The following is a 19849-nucleotide window of genomic DNA, read 5'->3' as shown; positions in this document are numbered from 1 at the left end:
TGCTTCTCCCATCAGGGCTATACAGACTCTGGCCAAACGTTCAGCTGTTTTCAGGGAGGGCAGCGTGCAGGCTCACAGGGGGAGGTGACATTGTGGATGCTGAGGCCCTTCTGCGGGAGGGCAAGGCACGGGTACCCCACATCCCTCCCCAGTGCTTGGAGGCCCTCAGTGGTGGCCCGCAGTCCAGTCCAGGCAGCGGGGTGCTCTGGGGGTACAGAGAGCCTGGAGAAGTCAGGGAGGGAGGGGGGCACCCGGGCCCCTGTGGTGTCAGCCCCGACAGCTGGGTTTCCTCCTTTTTGTTATACAAGCGCCTGACTCAGCTTTGGTTGCTGAGTACTCACTTCAAACATGGCGACTTTGAGTAAATACAGTGCCAGCTACGCAACTAGGTAAGGGGCCAGGCCGCCTCCCCTCACTGAGGCCCTTTCTTCTAGAGATCTTAGTTGATTCTGATAACTGACAATTGGGGCCACCTTTCCCCCCGCCTTCCCTTACTTTAAATTTCCACTCTTCCATTTAAAATTCACCAAGGAAGAGAAAGCCCTCGAAAAACCAGACCCCCCCGCCAACTCCCATACAAGCAGAGGCCCAGTTTCCTGGGTTCTCTCTCTCCTCCTGACCTCGCTGTGTGGCCCAGGTGTGCCAGGCAACTTCCAGGTCCTGTAAGTAAAAGTAAAATTGAAAGTAGAAACGTTTTTCCCCAAGTTTCCTGATGGCTATCGCTGAAGGGCACCCTGCAATCACACTAAGAACCACAGAGGCTGGTCCGGCCCCAGCACGGCAGCCGTCAGGCTGCGACCCACGCACGGCAGCCCTGGGCAGCTCAGGGCTCCATGTGCCACCACTTGAAGGCGAAGGGCTTCCGGCGCACGTTGGTGCCGCAGTGCACCTCGCCCAGAAACTTGTGGTAGGCAGAGATGTCGTCCACGAAGGTGCAGCAGAGGCCCAGGGGCTCCAGCAGGGAGCGGACGTGCGTCTCCAGGCAGCACACCTCCGCCACCTGGGGCCCGAACGGCTTGGGGATGCCCAGGTCCTTGTCGAGCACAATCATGTTCACCTGGGACAGGCAGGCGGGGCCGCAGTTACTTTTACTGAGCGCCCGCTCTGCCCGCCCTGTTCCGAACCCTCCAACAACCCTGCGATCTAGCGACTGCGACTATCCCCACTTTACAGATGAGGAAACTGAGGCTCAGAGGGGGCTAAGCACTCCACACATGGCAGAGCTAAGCGGAAAACCTAGCAACCCGCCCTGTATGTATGTGTGTGGACACATGTGCACGCAGCTGTGTACGTATGCATCGGTGTGCACGGTGTGCGCACGCACGTCCGTGTGTTTTCATGTGCGCATATACTCATCTATGTTTCTTGTGTGTGTGTTCTGTCCTCTTTCTAGCTCATACGAGGCTCTCCTCTGTAAAGGCTCTCCTGTCTCTAACGGCCTTTTGAATTTACAAAGCACTTTCCACTGTGTTAAGGTGAAGGCTCCCCCAGGATCCCAGGGGGCAACCAGGATGAGCAGTTCTCCCGGCAGGGTGAGCGCCGGGGTGGGAGGCCGCCCGGCAGCTGGACCCGGGGCCTGGGCCTCCCGCTCGGCCAGCTTCAGCTGAGGGGCCCCTCCGGGTCTGGCCTGCCCCCCTGATGGCCAGAGCCCAGAACGCCTCACCATGTTTGGGAAGAAGGCCCTGGCCTGGCGGCTCTTGTCCATCTGGAACAGGGCAGGCAGGTCGATGATGTCCTGTTCCGCCAGCCCCAGCTCCTTCTTGAGGATGTCGCGGTTCCAGTCCAGGCAGCGCTGGGCGACGCGGAAGAAGGGAGGGCGGGAGAGTGAGGGGCACCCCGACACCTCTGTCCACCTCACCCCTGCCTGAGGCGTCAGACCTGGGCCCAGCACCCCAGGGAGCTGGCAGGGCCCCTCCCGTGCGGGGCCGCCTCTCCCGTGCCCTCCCACCCGCACTGGAGTAACAGAGAGTGAGCGAGAAAGGGACAGGACCCCCGCCAGAAGCGCACAGAAATGATGCCCATACTCACTCACTGACCACCAACTACGGGTCAGACCCCAGGTGCTCGCCATGCAGCGCCCCACCGAATCCTCAGGCCGCCCCGGTGGGAGCAGTATCAGTGACAATGACTTGATTAATAATAATAAAAACTAATACGTACGAGTCCCTACGTGTGTGGCTCTAAGTGCTGGACGTGCGTTCCTTGTCTCAACCTCAACCTCATCCTCATGAGGTGGACACTTGGTGTCCCCTTATTAGAGACCAGGGGGCTCGGTGGTAAAGCATCTGCCTAACAAGGCAGGAGATGCAGGAGACTTGCGTTCAGTCTCCAGGTCGGGAAGATCCCCTGGAGAAGGAAACGGCAAGCTACTCCGGCACTCTTGCCTGGGAAATCGCATGGACGGAGAAGCCGTTGGACCAGTCCACGGGGTCACAAAAGAGCCGAACATGACTGAGCAGACACATCTTGAGTATCAGAGACGAGGGAAGCTAAGACAGAGTCCTTAGTGAGTGGCCCAAAGCCCCAGTGCGGAAAGCGAGGGGTCACGGTCTGACCTCTGATCTACCTGACGCCAAAAAGTGAAACAGAGAGGAGTCGTGATAAAGTCAACTTTCAACCAGCCGTGAGACGGTCGGGGAACTCGGGGAAACTTGGGGTTGCTTCTCCAGCATCCACTCCACTCCTCCCCCTGAAATGCAGCAGCCAGTTGCTGGGTTGAGCTGTCACCTCCTGGAGACAACTGGTGCCCCTGCCTCTTTGATCCAGGGGTCAGTTCAAGGGTGGGCAACAGACCAGGATTAAGGCAGTCAGCATATGAAATTCCTCTAGCTATAAGAATTGGCTCAGTTTGGCACAATCAGAGTGAAATGCAAGGCTTTTAATTGTTGGTGGCATGTAAGACCTCTCTCTTTGTGGATGGTATGGGGGGGTAGATGGGAGACCTTGAGCTGTTGCAACTAAGCTCCTGCCATGAGGGTGCCTGCAGGGCCCAAGAAGTGCAGAGAGGGAGCCAGAGCCCGGACTGGCCTATGCCTGGAATCCACGCCTCTGCTGAACTTTCCACTTTACGAGCCAGTCATGCCCTTTTGTTTAAATATGTCTGAGTTTTTTTTTTTAACTTGGTGCTTTAAATATGCCCATGCAAACAAAGAGAGATCTAATTCAACTAAACAGGACCCTGTTGACTGGCTTCTACTTCTGGATATAGTTTTGAGATTTAGGGATTCAGAAAGTAGGGTTCATCCATAGATAGAAAACTTCAAGAAGCTGTGACCGCTAAAAAACAGAACTTGCAGGGCGTATCTTCACGTAAGAGTTTTCCTGGAAGAAGGTCTGTAGTCTTCATATTTTGCTGTCTGTGGGTCTCCCCCAAACGTTGCAGGCTCTAGCCTTACTGGAACTTCGGCTCTTGAGCACCGCCTGACACATCTTCCTTCCCAGGTCTGTCTGCCTCCAGCCTCTGCTGGCCTGCACGTCCCCCACTGTCACACCGCTCAGCTCCCAGTACAGGAGTAATTCAGGAAGGCCGGGCCGCCATCCCCTAGGGCGGCCCCAAGGGTGTGACAGGCGCAGCCTCTTCCCTCCCAGGAGGCCCGGCCGCTCACCTGGAAGTACTGGTTCTCCTGCACGAGGCTCTCATTGGACAGAATCTTGTTGATGGTGATGCGCTTGCTGCTCATCCCGCCCAGGCCTGTGGGGGTCAGAGGACAAGGGATGGTCTATGTCCAGCCTGGTGCTCCTCTTTGCCAAGACTCTCGGCTTCTGGGCTGCCTCTCAGGACGAGGCCGCTGGAGCAGGGACAGGCAGGAGCGTGGGAGGGCAGCCTGCGCAGACGCTCCTTTCCCCAGGGCTGGTCATGTCACCGGGGCCAGGGAAGCGGGGGGCCGCTGCCTCACTCTCTCTCTGTCCGGAGGGTGGGGTGGCACAGGAGGCCTGCTTCCAAGGACGAGCAGCAGGCCAGGGGGAGGGTGGCAGAAGCAGGGGGCCAGGCGGCGACACCCTCCTGCTTCAGGCCCGCCTCACGCCCGGCCCCCGTGCCGTGCTGGGCCTGCATCTACCCCCTGTGCCCTCGCGGTGGCCCATGTGGCTTCTGACTGGTGACCCCCAGCGCTGAGGGAGCACCCGCTACGTAGCAGGAGTCTCCTGGAAATTCACTGCGTTAGCTCAGTAGTCTCCCCCCTTTTCTATCAGGTAGCTTCCAGCATCAAAGACGAAGAAGCGGAGGCGCAGAGAAGCTCCCTGACTCATCCGAGGCCTTACAGCTGGTGGCTGAGCCTGTAAGCAGACCGGGAAGTCAGACTCCAGAGCCTAGCTGTTACCTCTTCTTCCGTGTCTGATGCCAGTCCATTGTGCTTCCTAGTTTTGCAGCTTGTTAGTGGCAAACAGATGGGGGCTGTCGCTGAGCTGTCTCCAACCCCTTGGATGTATTTGTACAAAGACAATAGCTCCTGTACCCTATGAGTAGCTTTGAGGGGTTAATATAGAAAGACACTTTCAGAACGTTGAGACTCATGCCTGCCAACCTAAAAAATTCCTATCGGTGGGAATTAAAAAAGGATAGCGGTCTTAAGTTTATCTTGTCCGTCCCAGACACTGGTCACTATCAGGAATACTGCCTTTGGACATGGAGGGTGGTCATGTATGTAAGTAAGTATCGACCAGTCTGAGGGAGTCAGACTCCTGGGATTAGGTGGATTAGAGATGCCAACCTGAAAAGTAGCAAAAACTGATTTACGAAAAACACTTAAGAAACTGTCACGCGTCTCTAACGTGGGTCACTGAATCCACCTGATCAGCTTCGTTTCCATGACTCACTTAAGAGCAAAGCTCCTCCCAGCCTGTCTGTCTGAATTAAGCAGACGGTCTCGCTCCAGGACTCGCGGGGAAGCCGCTTGCATCGCGTCATCAGCTCCTGCTTCCTCCTGCCCCTAACGTGCGCTCTTCTCTAGCTTCGTTTGCAAAACCCAAGGTCCCCGAGTGCAGATCGCACTTCAGTTTTGAACCATTTAACTCTCCTCGGGGCTGGAGATGTCTAAAGTGTCGCATACCAGGTCCCGCAGAGCCACGGGTCGATGATCATGAGGGGCAGTGGGCGGCTAGAGGTGCGGGTGACCACCGTGAGGCCCACAGAGGCCGGGGCCCCCTCCCACCAGGGTGACCCCACGGCCTTGGAGTGGGCTGGATGACCGGAAGTGGAGCTGGGTGTCCGGGACAAAGCACTCACCGGCCCCATCCTTCCACAGGCCCCCCTGGGGGCCCAGCTCGCTGCCAGGGCCCCGTGAGCACTCACCTTTGAACATGATGGCCTCCCCGTGGCCCTCCTTCTGCTTCTCTCGGAAGAGCTTGTAGCAGGCTGAGGTGCTGGCCATGAGCATCCGGAATTTCTGCAAGAGACCGTCCAGGGTCAGCAGAGGGCAGGTGGCTGAGCCGCGTGGGGGGCTCCCGCCCTGAGGACCCGGGGCCCTGCCTGCATATCGTCTCGGCCACCCACGCTGAGCGGCAAAGGCTGCCTGGCAGGATTTCTCTATTTCAGAGGAATATTTCTCACCCTTCCTGCCACAGAAATTTTCCTGCCTCAGCAATGCCGTCGAGTTGAAGCTCAGAGTAAAAGGTGACCTTGGACAGAGGGGGAGAGCTTCTCCGAGGGGCCCAAGAAGCCCGGCCATTTGCTCCAGATTTCTAGGGTTATTAAGTTGCAGACATTTCTTTGCACTTCAGAAAATGAAAGAATCTCTCTAGGGCCCCAGGCCCATACACCATTGCGCTCTAGGGCGTCACAGCCAGTATGGTGGCCACTAGCCCTGGGGGGTTGGTGGACACTGAACTCTGGCTGGTCTTGGTGGAGATGTGTGAAGAACAAAGCATACACCAGATTCTGAACGCTTAGTATGAAAAAAGAATGTAAAACGTCTCATTATCAATTTTTATAACGATTACATGTTGAAATGCTAAAATTTCAGATTTATTGGGTTAAACATTTACTGGCCACAGCAACAACATACAAACCAGCTTCAGCCTACTTCCTTCTTCCTCTACTTCCACTAGATAACGCCCCCTGCTGACAAGAGCTGGTAGTACAGGGGTTCCACACTAGCCTCTTCCCTCCAGCCTCAGGGGGCCGCTCACCTTGGTGCCTGGGATGGGGACGAAGGTCATGAATTCATCCACGTGGCCCACAGTCAGCCAGTCAGAGTAGAGCTCCACGGGTGCCTGTACCTGCTGGGCCTGCAGGAAGTCCCGCACCACCTTGGTCATCCTCCGACCACCAGACCTGGGTGGGGTTGGGAGGGGGCAGTTCTTCAGAAGGTTGCCGTGGTGCCTGTCTCGCCAGAGGGCTTGCAGGAGCTCAGCCCCTGGAACCCTGCCAGGACCCAGCGTGGCATCAGCAGAAAAGTCATGAGAAGGAGCCTGAGTTGCAGAGACACTGGCCCAGGCAGAAAGGCACTTGAGTCCAGAGAGAAGAAGGAAGTGTCAGCTGCAGCCACGGTCTGTGTGAAGGGCATGGAGCCTGGCCTTTAGGCCCTGAGGGTGTCAGTGGGCAAAGGGAGGCCAGCTTCTGTGCCCAGGGGTCCTTCTTGGACTGCGGGAGGGGGCTAAGGCTCAGGCAGAGTTCCAAAATCTGCCCCTGCCTATGTCCCTCTTTGCTAGTAACTTTTCAGTTTCAATCTTCAATCAAGTGACGCCTCTTCCAGGAAGCCCTTCTTGACTTCTAAACACTCCCTAGGTCTTCAATCTCCCCATTACCCTCACACTATAACCTGAGACCTTCACAGTGGCTGGAAAATTTGCTTCTGATCTGGCCCCTGCCCATCTCTCCTACTTCATCTTACTCTTCCTTGTCCTGTCTGTGCCAGCAGGTGCTGAGCTCGTTACCACTTGAAGGTTCTGCTCCGGCTGTCCCTTTTATGTGGAACGCTCTTTCCCTTTGATCTTTCCATGGCTGCTTCTTTCTCATCATTCAAGCCTCAGTTTCAGAGTCATTTCCTTAGAAACACAAAAGCCAGAGTGCCCCTGGCCCACCCCTCTTTACCAGGTGCCTACTCCACCTTCCTCACTGCACCTGTCAGCACCCAGAAGTGCCTCACTCAGCTGCTTGCCTCCATGTGTGTTTTCTGTATGGCCAATACCCCTGCTCATCTTCTCTCAGAACTGTTCCTCCTCTCACTCCTGCACCCCTTCCCTACCTTATTTATAATCTCATTATATACCCTCCCATTTGGGGAAGAGGGTCATTTACTTAGTTTCACTTCCCTGGTGGCTCAGACGGTAAAGCGTCTGCCTACCAGGTGGAAGACCTGGGTTTGATTCCTGGGTCAGGAAGATCTCCTGGAGAAGGAAATGGCACCCCACTCCAGTACTCTTGCTTGGAAAATCCCATGGACAGAGGAGCCTGGTAGGCTACAGTCCATGGGGTCGCAAAGAGTCAGACACAACTGAGCGACTTCAATTCACTTCACCGCACTTCATGCTAGATCTTAATTCATACTAAGATGTAAAGGTTAACTTGATTTTCTTTCCAAGAATGTCTGTATCTTGTCAGTCACGGGCAGGTTAATTCTCCCAGCCAATCACTCCATGTCTGAGCAACCCAGTCTGCTCCAACAGAAACAACAGCTACCCCCACAACCCCCCCGCCCTCCCCCTTCTCCAGCCCCTCCCTGGCTTCTCTTACAGAGGAAAGCTGCTCCCGATGAGGATCCGGCCCAGGGGGTATGTCTTGCCATTCACGGTCACTGGCGGACTGACCTCCAGGTTCCCAAAGGAATCAAGGCTGGTGACAGGCTCAAAGAGCGGCTCCCGGGTCACATAGCCAAAATCTGGGCCCTGGGCAGGGGGCACACACCTGCGGTTAGTCCCCCGCGGCCAGGAGCCCTTAGTCCCAGCCCAGCCACCCTCTGAGGACCACTTTTCACCACCTTTGGTCTGGCCCTATGAGCACTTAGCTTCTGGGGGTTGCCCATTTGCTTCTTGCTCCCACTGAAGCATAGGAACTTGGCACGGGGAGGCTGTCTGTGAGCACGTCGGTAAGAGTGTGAGTGTGTGTGTGTGTGTGTGTGTGTGTGTGTGCACGCGCACATCTGAGTCTCCATCCGTCTCTATTTCTTAAACACAGAGACATACTGGTGATTTCATGGTTGGTCCTTGTTTTGTGCCATTGACATCTCTGTTCCTCCATTAATGTGAGCAAGAAACAGACGGACCTTTGCTGATGTTAGCTATTGATGGATGGGGGCTGTTTGTTACTACAGTCTTATCAAGTGAAAGCTGACCAATACATGCAAGAACATCAGATAAGTAACATATATACAATTTCAGCCCAGCCCCAATCAACCATACTTGTGCACTGAGCCCAGACGCAGCCTCAGACTCCTTCTTAGCACAGAGCTCTAACAGACTGCAGTCACATGATACAACCCCCCGTAATAAGTGTGGTAAAGCCCCTGTGGCTCCCTGAATTTTAAGTTTCCTTTCATGATTTTTGTTTTTCGTAAAAAGGTAGGGATCTTGCTTGAGAGCTTGCACTGGGGCTGGAACGAGGCTTGTCTGACAAACATCCTTGCTAATAAAAATCATAGTGAGAAGACGTGGCTTATCCTGGCCCAGCTCAGAGGCTCAAGGGACAGCTGTGCTCAGAGGGGCGAATGGTTGCAGCTTAGCGCTTTCTCTCCTGGGAGCCCCAGATGGCAAAGTGTGATCTGCCAGAGGCTGGGGCAGCTGGGGTTTTATAGCCTCACACCAGCGAGCAGGCACGCAGCACAGAGCCGGGCTTGGCCTGGGCCTCCAGGAACAATGCAGCCCAGGGCACTGGTACCAGGCCAGCCTGGAACAATGCAGGCAGGTGGTGACCTGGGAAGAAAGTGAGAACAGGATCTGAGAGGCCTTGGTTCTCAGGCCTGTGGCAACTGCTGACTGGTTTGACTGCCCCTGGACAGTCCATGCGAGGACCGTGTCCAGGGCTGGGGAATGAGAACCAGAACAACGGCTAATAATAGTCCTTGTGTCGGGAGCAGCTCGGGTGTCTTAAATCACGCCTTCAATCTTCACAACAAGTCTGTGAGATGGATACCATTTTGACCCTCGTTTCACAGATGAGCATACTGAGGCTTGAGGAGGTTAAGTTGCTTGCCCAAGGTCGCACTGCTGCTAAGGGGTGGAAATGGGACTCGAGGGCAGCTCCATCTGGTGTTCCAGAGCTGTGTGCTCACAGCACTGGCTCTGCCATCTCCCCGCGATGCGGGGACAAGGTTAGTGAATGCTCTCAAGCGGCAGGTGCAGACTTGGAAAGGGCCGCCTCTGAGCAGCTCTGATGTCTCGTGGGAGGCCGTCCTGCATGTTACTTTGGGAAAGATCCCCAACCTACCTTTTATGCTCCATCCAAGCTCTCCCCGCCTGTTCAGGGCAGAAGGTCAGTACAAAGAAGACTGATTTTGGTTCTGTCCTCATTCAATTGGTTGTTGAGGGCATAAAAAGAGAGTGGTAATGACCTCTAGGATCAAGGGTTAGATTGCTTTTTTAAAAAACTCATGAACTGAAAAATCACAGCCTTAATGAGCTTTGAAGTTGGAACCATGCTTTTCAACAACGGCTTATAAGTTTCCTCCTTGAAATGTATTTTGCTGCAAGTTGGGGGTGGGGGCAGGGGCAGGGGCAGGCCTCTGCCTCCCACAGTATCAGTGATGAGAGCAGGAAGGGATGTCGGAGGCTACTATTCCAATGACCCATTCTGCAGATGAGAAGACGGAAGCAGCGGGCTAACTTGCCAAGGGGCTTCCCAGGTGTCTCGGACGGTAAAGAGTCCGCCTGCAATGCAGGAGACCCGGGTTCGATCCCTGGGTTGGGAAGATCCCCTGGAGAAGGAACGGCAACCTGCTCTGGGGTTCTTCCTGAGACTCCCGGGGACAGAGGGGTGCCCGAGGCCTCCTCACTGCTCTGCCCTGCAGCCCCAGGGCTGCGCCCCGACCCCATCTTGCAAGACAGCCCTCAGCCTCTCACCAGGAGCTGCTTCACCGGGAAGTCCTTCAGGTTTCCGTCTCTGGGGGAGTCCAGCACCACGGGGAAGCCTTTGTGCGGGGCCTCGATGTAGCCAAACTCGATTTCATCCTGCGGGGACAGCGGGAAGAGCCATCCAGTGCGCCCAGGGGGCCTCCAGGGGCCTCCCGCCGCCTCCCCTGTCCCCGCGCACACAAGGCTTCCTTCCCGTACAGCCCTCCTCAGTCTCTGCACGTCCCCAGCATGCCTGCACGCACACTGACCCCGCTTTAAACACCGGCAACACCCTGCGTACACCTCCCTGCGAGGAGCACCTGAACCTGAGAGCCGTGCTGTATTCACAGACTGGCTCCTTCCTGGCTGCTGTGGAGCGCTCCACAGAGAGGCCGCCGGCCACGCGGCCGCCCCTCCCCACGGGCGGACGTCCCGGCTGCTCCAGCCGTCCGCTCCTCTGAGAGGCTGCAGCGGGCCGCCTGGCGCATCGAGGTCCCGGTGCACACGCACATGTGATCTCACAGGAGTCGCCCGCGGAGCAGCTGCCGCCGGGGTGCAGGCCCTCAGCCGCCTCTGCCTCTGCCGAGTCCTGAGCCGTGCCCTCCCGGCCCGGGGGCCTCACCTGGACCCAGCGGTCTCCCCGGTTCATGTACTGGAAGCAGACCTTCAGCTCGCAGTTGGTTTTTTCCACCAGGTTCTTCACCTCTTTCAGGAACAGGTAGTTGTCCTTCATGCTGAGAAGCGTGGGCAAGAGGGAGAGAGCACAGGGGAGCGTGAGCAGGCACAGGCCCGCCACGGCGGAGGCGCGGCGGCAGGCCCCGGGGCCGGGCGTGCTGGGCAGCTGAAGCCCCTCTGTGCTCACCTGTGCAGAGCCTGCTGGAGTCAAGGGCCGCGCAAACTCAGCCCTTCCTGCAGTGTCTGCCACAGTCATGAACACACAAAGCGAGGAGGGGAATTCTCACCCTGCCTCCCCCAAGCCTGCCACCTCTGACTCCCAGATTTCCAAGGAACAGCTAACCTAACCCGGAGGCAGGGGATGGGCTCAGGACACAGGGGCCTGTGGCCAGCATCGCCTGCAGGCCCTTCTTTGGCCTGCTTCTCGTCACACGGGGGCTCTCTAGCACAGAACACGCTCAGTGAAAAGCTGCTGGGTGAGTAAGATGAACTGAATATCCATCACAGAGGAAGGTTCCCGAGTATGTGGGAAGGGCCCAAGGCACGGGAAAGAAAACGCAGCTATCTATCATTTTTAGAGCACAAAAAGCTCTGCACCAGGACCTTCGTGAATGCTTTGCCTGCTTCATCCCACTTAACCCCCGCAGAGGCTCTGTGATGTCACCATCTCAGAGAAACAGAGGCACCGAGAAGCCAAGCTAGTTGCTCCAGGTCACACGGCTGAGAAGTAACAAGCATGAACCCAGGTCTCTCCGCGCCCGAAGCCTCAGCTCTAGCCTCTTTGCCTGTCTGCACTGTGCCCTCCGCTTACCAGCACACATACACCGACACGGGAGGCAGGATGTTGGGGGTCATGATCCACGGAGCGATGCGGAACGTCACGGTGTCCGTGAAGATGGGCGTCAGAGGGATCCCCTGGGCGTGGGAGAGAAGAGATCAGGAAGTCCTGTCAGGGTGCTTCTCACTCCTGTCTAACAAAGTAGGTGAGACCAGCAACTGCTGTCCAGTCGCTCAGTCGTGTCCGACTCTGTGACCCCATGAATCGCAGCACGCCAGGCCTCCCTGTCCATCACCAACTCCCGGAGTTCACTCACACTCATGTCCATTGAGTCCATGATGCCATCCACCATCTCATCCTCTGCTTCCCCTTCTCCTCCTGCCCCCAATCTTTCCCAGTAGTAGTACATTATTGAGCACTTACCGTATGCCAGGTCCTATTTTGACAGGTGAGATTTCACTTCTGCCATACTCATGGGTACATACTATTTTAATCTTTGTTTTGTAGATGGGAAAACCGAATCATAGACCTCTGATTCACAAACTGTACATAGCTGTCCAAGGTCAAGTGATCACTAAGTGGGTGAGCCTGTATTTAAACCCGGACAGTCTGGCTGTTGAGCCCAATCTCAACCGCTATCTGATCCTGTTGCATCAGAGTTCTTTTCCTGAAATCGGCTCACATGATGACTGAGTCAGACCCGGCCTTCCTCGGTTTTTGCTCTGGGTACCTTGCTCTTTTCTACATGTGAACATTTTAATGTTACTGGGAGAAATTTTGCTCTGTCCAGATGTTTCTTTAAGGAAAGGTTCGGGAAGCTTGTCCGGAACCTGAGGGAAGATGAGATAAGATTTCTTTGCATGGCTGGCTTTGGAAAGCTACAGGAAGCCGTGTCCTGCCCTTGGTGGGGAGCACGGAGGTGGCCCTTCCCGCACGGGTCTGCCTTCTGCTGGTGTCCGCTGGAGGGGCCGCTCCGAGACCCTGATGGCCAGGCTGCTGTAGACCCTCCCCGCCCCGTCTCGTTATCTCCGTTTTTCTGCCTTTCCCTCCTCCCAGGGACTCGAGAGCACGTTGTGAATGAGTTCCTACAAGCACGGATGCTCACAATCACGCCAGGAAGCAGAGGCATTTGTCATTTCTATTTTCCAGGCAGGGAAACCAAGGCACACGGGGTCAGTTCACTTGCCCAGTGTCTTGTGGGCTCAGACCCGGGCAGCCTGACTCGAGCTCCTTCTCATAACCCGGAGGGCCAGCTTCACCTGCGGCGGCGCCCACGCGTCTCGCCTTGACGTGGTCTAGGGGCGAAGCAGAGGAGCAAGCCCATGTTTGAGGGGCAGCCGAGCCCTCCCTCTATCTGACTGAAGGGGGCCTGAGAGCCAGGGCTCCGGGACTGCAGTTTCGGTGAGACGGCCTTACGAGTGGGACGCAGCCTTGGCTGGGGGCACCGCTCCCCTAGGGGGCGGGTACTCGCCTCCCTGCTCAGTTTCTGCAACCAGGAATGCATGTGCGCGAGACATCCGGCTACAGCGGGGGGACGTGGGTCGGGACTGGGATTCAGGGTTTGGCAGCTCCCATGGCGAGGGTGCAGGGCCCGTTAGGGAGGGAAGAGCAGGGCACATGCGTGAGGCTTAGTTTGCTCCTCATGCCAACCAGCGGGTGCCTGAACTACACCCACCCTGGACAGGGATGGGGGCTTCCCAGTGGCTCAGCGGTGAAGAGCCCGCCTGCCAATGTAGGAGCCGCAAGCTGGATCCCTGGGTCAGGAAGATCCCCTGGAGAAGGAAATGGTAACCCACTCCAGATATTCTTGTCTGGGAGATCACACAGACAGAGGAGCCTGGCTCCTCAACTAACGTCTGATCTCGCTGCATCGAAGTTTTCTTCCTGAAGGCAGCTCACATGATAATCGAGCCAGACTCAGCCTTCCTGTTTCTGCTCTGGGCACCTTGCTACAGTCCACGGGGTCGCAAAGAGCCAGACACAACTGAGTGACTGAGCGCACTCACAGACACACACACACACTCTCCAGGGAGCAGGCAGACCTGGGGACGGGCGTGAGGTCAGAGGAACACCCGAAGGGCATCCTGGGGAAGAGGTACAGTGAGGAGGACCCCCAGGGTGGGGCTCGGAGGCCCTGGCGGATGCGTGCGGGTAGTGGGAGCACTTAGGCCTCCAACCCTGGACTTCCTCCAAGGGGAGCCCCTCCGGCCCCCGGAGCCCCTCCCGGCGGAGGCCCCCACCTCGGCCATGTACTCCAGCAGGCTGACGTGGATGGAGACCAGGCCCGAGAAGCCCTCGTCGGGAAAACGCAGGCCTTCCACGAAGAACAGCAGCTCTGCGGAGCCGCCTGTGTACTTGACCACATGGTAGAGCTTCCGCCGGCCCAGGATGTGGACGTAACGCTGGCCGAAAAAGGGGTCTGGAGGAAGAAGGACCCTAGTCAGGCCCCGCTCCCCCAGCCGACCGTGGGGCGGGCTCGCCGATGGGGGCGCGACAGCAGAGCCCTTGTCCTCTGGACACAGGGACAGCACAAGCGGCAAACGCTGTCGGAAGGGCCGCGGCCTGGTCACCGTCCCAGCCCTGCTGGGCCCTAGCCCTGTGGCCCCGGGCCAGACGCCCTCCCTGGCTTCCTGCTGCCTCGGCTATAAGGTGAGTGAGCTCTCCCCAGGAAGGAGACAGATGAGAGAAGCTGAGCCAGTGATGGCGAAGAAGGGAGTTACTGTTCCCATTTTACAGAGGAGGAGACTGAGTCCCAGAAGGGACAATGGCTTGTCTGGTGTCATACAGCCAGTACGTAGCTGAGCTGGGACTCAAATCCCTAATTCTGAACCCCAACCTCTCCTCCCCTTTATATAAAGAAAACACCCACTTATGCCCTCAGTTCCCCTCCGTACAGTGGAAGCCGTATCAGCATGTGGGTCTCTCGCTGTGCATTTTTCTTTCCCGGTTGCACACGTTTGCGGCTGGGAGGAAAGGCCAGTTTCCCCGCACTCTAGCCCACTGAGACCTCCTGGCTCCTCGCAGCAGTGTTCCCTCTGCTCAGAAGGCTTGTCTCCCTCCTTCAGGCTTCTTCTGCACTGCGCCCAGATCCCCAGAGACCAAGCCAGGCGTCTGTCTGCAGCGTCTGCACCCCCGTCCTCCCTCGTCCCAGCCGTTAAACGGGCATGACCTCAGTGTTCAGCTGTTGGCCCCCAGAGCCTGTCACTTGCATGATGGCTGAGACAGGCCCGGCCGGGCCCAGCGCAGGTTGTGTTTGATAAAATCTGCCGAATGCACCATGCTCCCATGTCACTCCGTACGGGAGCACTTTCAGGCCAATTCAGAGCACATATACAGAGTTACTGCTCTCTGACATGGGCAAGGACCTCTGGGGGAGACAGAGAGGGTCAAGAAGTGGCCCCTCGCAAGGCGCAGCTGATGATAAGATCGCACAGATGAGGGAAGCATCACAGAAGAGCTCTGCGGTGAGTGAGCTGGAGGGTTACTGGGAGGCAGAGGAAGGGAGCAGGGTGGGAGGCATCTGAGCAGAGAAAGGCAGCCTTTGAGATGCCCTTGGGGGTGGCAGAGGGGCAGCGAGGAGACGCGATACTTGCATTCCCAAACGCGCGGAGGTAGGACCCTATGCAGTCCCAGGAGAAGCTTCTTTATGCCCTGCAGAGCTGGAAGGGCAGAGTCAGGCTCAGCTTAGGACTGTTGTCAACAACAAAGGGAACGGTTAATGAGCAGGCGCCCGAGGACTGCAACATGTAACTAGAACAGCATGGACTGGGTGCTTGATCGAAAGTCACAAAGTGAACCGAGGAGCCAGCGAAGCTGGAGCTCAGGATGGCACCTCACACAAGACACGGCGCTCGGTCAGGATGGCGCCTCACACAAGACACGGCGCTCGGTCAGGTCTTGGTTATAAACACAGCTCTCTGAGGGCAGGCTGCCTTAGTGGTTGCGACTTCCAGAGTCAGAGATGCGGGTTCAAGCACCTCTCTGGCTTTCAAGCTGCAAAACCCCAGGGAATTCACTTAACCTTCCTGAGTCTCAGTTTATTCATCTGTTAAATGGGAGGCAATAACATTTATGCCATAAGGTGCTTGCAAGATAAAATCAGGAACTGAGGTAAGCTTGGTAACCAACGGTAATGACCGGTAACACAGCTGGGACCCGCTGGTATTACTGTTATGAGAACCTGTGAATGTATCGGCAGACCCTATCGTGAAAAACTCATGACCTTCTCGTTGAATGGTTTAGGAATAGAAGGCAAAGAAAAAACACCTCACCTCCCTTTCTGTGGGTGGGCCCAAGAAATGAGGAAGGCAGACCAAGACTGCGTGTCCCAAGGGGTTTGTCACAGGTCAGTGCGAAAGGCGGCATCCTTCTCACTCGGAAAAGACACGCGCCCTGTGTCCCAACCACCGAGGAGGTCCAGAGGGCTCTGCCTCATTAAAAAAACTCTTCCCCAGGGACCCAGGGCCTCCCATGACCACGAGTCCCAGGCTGTACTTGAACTGATGCTGGGAAAGTGGTCTCAGGCCACGAAGCTGACTTGTCTTTCCAGAAAGCTCCGGAAATTTCCCACGGCTCAGGGCTGCGTGTGAGCTCCCCGGGGCCTGGGAGGGTGGGGCTCTGGCAGGGGAGCCGGGTGGGGTACACGGACGCGTTTTGGCCCACCTGAGTGTGGTCTTTCCTGTCTGTGGCCCACAGTATCTCAGGCCAGCTCGGGGCAGATCGATCGCTCGGTGGGAACAATCAGCCACTGTCCCCGGAGCCTCCTTCCCCCGTCTCCCATCCCCAGCTGGACGCAGGCCTGCCTCCGCGTGGCCAGCTCCCCCTGCAGGAACCAACAATGCCCCTCTATGGCGTGGCCCACGCGCCTCGGGCTGGCCCCGCCAGCCACCCTGACCTCTCCTTAGCCCCAGGAGGGGCTGGCACGTGGCATCACCCTTCCGGTCAGTGTGGAGTCATTCCACCTCCAAGGAGACTCTGATAGTGTGATCAACTGTCCTGGTTTGCCCGAGATTGAGGGGCTTTTCAGAATGAGGGATTTTTAGTGCAAAAACCAGGAAAGTCCTGGGCAAACTGGGACAAGCTGGTCACTGCAGCCCTGTAGAGAAAGGTGAGGTGCTGACCTCTGAGATCCAAGGGCAGAATCTGAGGCTGGGGTACACACTCCTGGGTCTTCCTAACAGCACTGGGGACGCCTGTCCACGTCAATGACTATAATTAACGATCACAATAACAGCCCCCTGAAAGAAGCAGTTGTCATCCACGGAGAGCGTTCCATGGACCGGCTGCTGAGTGCTGACATGCTTCTTATTTGATCTCTGTTGTCGACAGTCAGGCCTCTCCTTAGCCACGAGTGACATCCCACACGAGGTACCCAAGGCCTGGCCTGCTGAGGAGACTTGCCCACACCTGGGATCTGAACCCCCTGGGCTCCAGAACGGCCTCTCAGGGTCTCTGAGCCCCCAGCCGGGTCCCTGGCCATTGGGTACATGAGTGACACGTGACATTCGTGTAACACCGCACAGCCTCATCCACAGTGCACTTGGTGTTTGACAGAGACCTCAAGGTGTCGCACAAAAGGAAGAAAAGGAAACCGTGCCACCGATGAATCCCTCTCAGCCTGCTCCTCGGTGCCGAGTGTTCACCTGGGGCTTCGGTTCTGGGGGAGACGGACTCTCCTGGGCTCATCGCTGAGTCAGTGAGGCCGTGCCCCTCTGCAGGATGGCAACCTGATAACACAGCCTGGGGATGGTGGCGCAGCAAAGCGCTCCCAGTGGTGGCTTCTGTCTGCTGGGGGCCCAGCTCGGAAGGCTGGGCAGGGGACGGACGTAATCACGAGCCAGACCTCAGCCTACCGCCACCCTCGGAAAGGCCTCCAGGTCAAGGCCGGGGGCCACCGGTAGGAGCAGGCTGAGTGTCACAATGTGACCTCGGGGGCTGCCCGTACCCCTCCTGCCCGGCCAGCAGCCCCACCCACTGTGGTAACCCCGGCCTGGATGGGGTAAATAGCAACGGCTCGGGCCCCCTGGGGCAGTGGAGCCGGCCTGACTGGGACCTTCCAGCCCGCAGCAGTCACTGCCCGATCCCGGGGTGGATCAGCAGGAGGACGGGCTTCAGGTGGCAGCTGTCCACTGCAGTCCTGGTGGAACCCCTCCCGGAGGTGAGGGCTCAGGGTCACCGGGACCTGCCCCGGTTCTGAGTGGGCCTGTTCCGTGAGGTGGGTTCCAGAGCTAGGAGACCCCAGGATCCCAGAGAGACAGGCACGAAGGGCAGCTCCACCCCACACCATGGCAAATCACGGACTATTTTGCTGAGAGAGCTTTTTAACGCATAAATCAGAGCCTGACAGTAGCTTGCTTAAAAGCCTCTAATGGCTTTCGGCTGCACTTAGAGTCAATCCAAGCCCTCTCTCTGCCCTGGCCCCTGCCCAGTCCGATGACCTTGACTCCAGCACAACCCTTGCTGCGGCCTGCTGTCTGCTCCCCCAGCGCTCCAGACCGGTTCCCGCTGCTTGTAACACTCCTCCCTCGGCTCAGGGATGGCTGACTCTTTCTCACTGTCGGGAGACCTGGGCTCGATCCCTGGGTTGGGAAGATCCCCTGGAGGAGGGCATGGTAAACCTCTCCAGTATTGTTGCCTGGGAAATCCCCATGGACGGAGGAGCCTGGTGGGCTGCAGTCCACGGGGTTGCAGAGAGCTAGACACGACTGAGCACTCAGCACTTCTCATGGCTCGTTTGGGTCTCGACGCAGACGTCGCCTGCTTGGAGACGCCCCCCGACCCTCAGGGCCGGTGGCTCCCGCCTCTACCTGCTGTCCCCTACTACTAGCTCGGTGTCCTTGCCTCGTCAAGCTCCCTGTGACGTCTCCCTCACAGACTGTCCCCTCCCTGAGGGCAGGGTGCTGACCCAGGGATCCCACGGAGGGGCTCAACAGCCAACCACAGAAGGCATGAGACAGAGCGGGCAGCTGCGGGCACTAGCCCCTCGCAGAAGCATGTTTTCCGCACAGGGGGGCCTGGACGCCCTGTCCTTGGCAAGAGGAGCAGGGGTCTACTCCTCGAGGGTGCGCACAGCATCATCAGGGGCTCTTTCAAAGTCGGGGCGGCGGGTCCAGTGGCTGAGACTCCACGCTCCCACTGCAGGGGCCCGGGATTGATCCCTGGTCAGGGAACCAGAGGCCACATGAGCCCACGTGAGCCCACGTGAGCCCACGAGCCCACGTGCCACAACTAACGATCCCCCATGCTGCAATGAAGACCTGGCTCGCCAAAAAAAATAGGGGCAGTTTTTCATTTTCAGAAAGTTTGAGAAACACCTGGCCGGGGAGAGGGTGGGTACCTGCCTCAGGCGTCACGAAGGTGACGTGAGTCTGTGAAGGATGATTCACAAAGCCCTTCCTGCCCAGGCTCACGCTGTGCGCCTCCAGCCCTGTGACTGTCACCGCTGACTCCTTGAGGGCAGAGAGGTCGCGCCCTTGGGGCCCTGACTTCACAGGGCTGCGGTGACCCTGGATGATGGTTGGCCCATTACCAAGAGGCCAGTCCTGGACCGCTCAAGCCACCTGCCCCCGTGACGACTAAGGGGGCCCTGGGGAGCCTTAGAGGGTGAAGCCTGCTCCCCGAGGGGCAGCAGCTGCTGGAGGGCGGGCTGGGGACACTCACTCTCCACGCAGAACACGCCCACTTTGTCCGAGTCCGACATGGAGATGTAGAGGACGGTCTCGTAGCCGGCGGGGAGGTGCTCGGGGCCTCTGGTCCGCAGGATCATCTGGGACATGTCCTTCAGGTCTGGGGGCGGAGGCGAGAGGCGGTTGGGACTGAGAGGGCCGCTCTGGGGCGCAGGGGACCGGATGACGGCACTCGGGAGGGAGCAACACGGCTGCGTGTCTCACATGAAGATCGGTAAGAGAGTCAATCCTCAGAGGGCTCCTCTCAAGAATTTTTTTTCTATTTCTTTAATTGAGTACCTATATGAGATGATGGATGTTTACTAAACTTTTTGTGATACTCACTTCATGATGTATGGGAATCAAATCACTATGCTGTGTGCCTTAAACTTACATACTGCTTATGTCAATCATATCTCAATTCAAAAAGAAAAACAAAGGAGAACTGTGGCTGGAATGTTGGCCTGTTACTTTCGTAAGTAGGACAAAGCAAACCCCAAACGTATATATTATGGAAACTGTAGTGAAGTGTAAAAAGTAGCTGCTATCTCCAATACCACAGATGACCTCCCGTAACACTTTTGGAACATCCTTCTGCTCCGTTTTTTAACATATGTGCAGCTTCGTAAAAAGCGTGGTTCCAATCCAACCGAACAGTAATGATAGTTTCGCCATCTGTTCTTAGCAAGAGTGGATACCTGAGTCCAATCCTCAGGAGAGCCAAGGTCACACTGGCCTCCCGCTTTGC

The 19849-nt window shown here is 57.1% G+C and overlaps 1 protein-coding gene across 1 annotated transcript in view; it reads right to left on the bottom strand.

Annotated features, from left to right (window-relative positions):
• Nucleotides 1-823: 823 nt before the first annotated feature.
• Nucleotides 824-19849, bottom strand: part of PADI2 (peptidyl arginine deiminase 2) — a 50745-nt gene continuing 31719 nt past the window's right edge. The window contains exons 6-16 of the mRNA XM_068967584.1: nucleotides 19097-19222; nucleotides 13678-13856; nucleotides 11471-11574; nucleotides 10607-10718; nucleotides 9994-10101; nucleotides 7673-7824; nucleotides 6127-6271; nucleotides 5291-5384; nucleotides 3606-3691; nucleotides 1664-1792; nucleotides 824-1057 (exon numbers count right to left, since the gene is read on the bottom strand). Of these exons, the coding sequence (XP_068823685.1) occupies nucleotides 824-1057; nucleotides 1664-1792; nucleotides 3606-3691; nucleotides 5291-5384; nucleotides 6127-6271; nucleotides 7673-7824; nucleotides 9994-10101; nucleotides 10607-10718; nucleotides 11471-11574; nucleotides 13678-13856; nucleotides 19097-19222 (1469 nt within the window). The remainder of the gene's footprint in view (nucleotides 1058-1663; nucleotides 1793-3605; nucleotides 3692-5290; nucleotides 5385-6126; nucleotides 6272-7672; nucleotides 7825-9993; nucleotides 10102-10606; nucleotides 10719-11470; nucleotides 11575-13677; nucleotides 13857-19096; nucleotides 19223-19849) is intronic.

The sequence above is a fragment of the Capricornis sumatraensis genome, chromosome 3, assembly GCF_032405125.1.
Source record: "Capricornis sumatraensis isolate serow.1 chromosome 3, serow.2, whole genome shotgun sequence".
Taxonomy (NCBI): Eukaryota; Metazoa; Chordata; class Mammalia; order Artiodactyla; family Bovidae; genus Capricornis; species Capricornis sumatraensis.
This window is presented reverse-complemented; position numbering and strand designations above follow the sequence as displayed.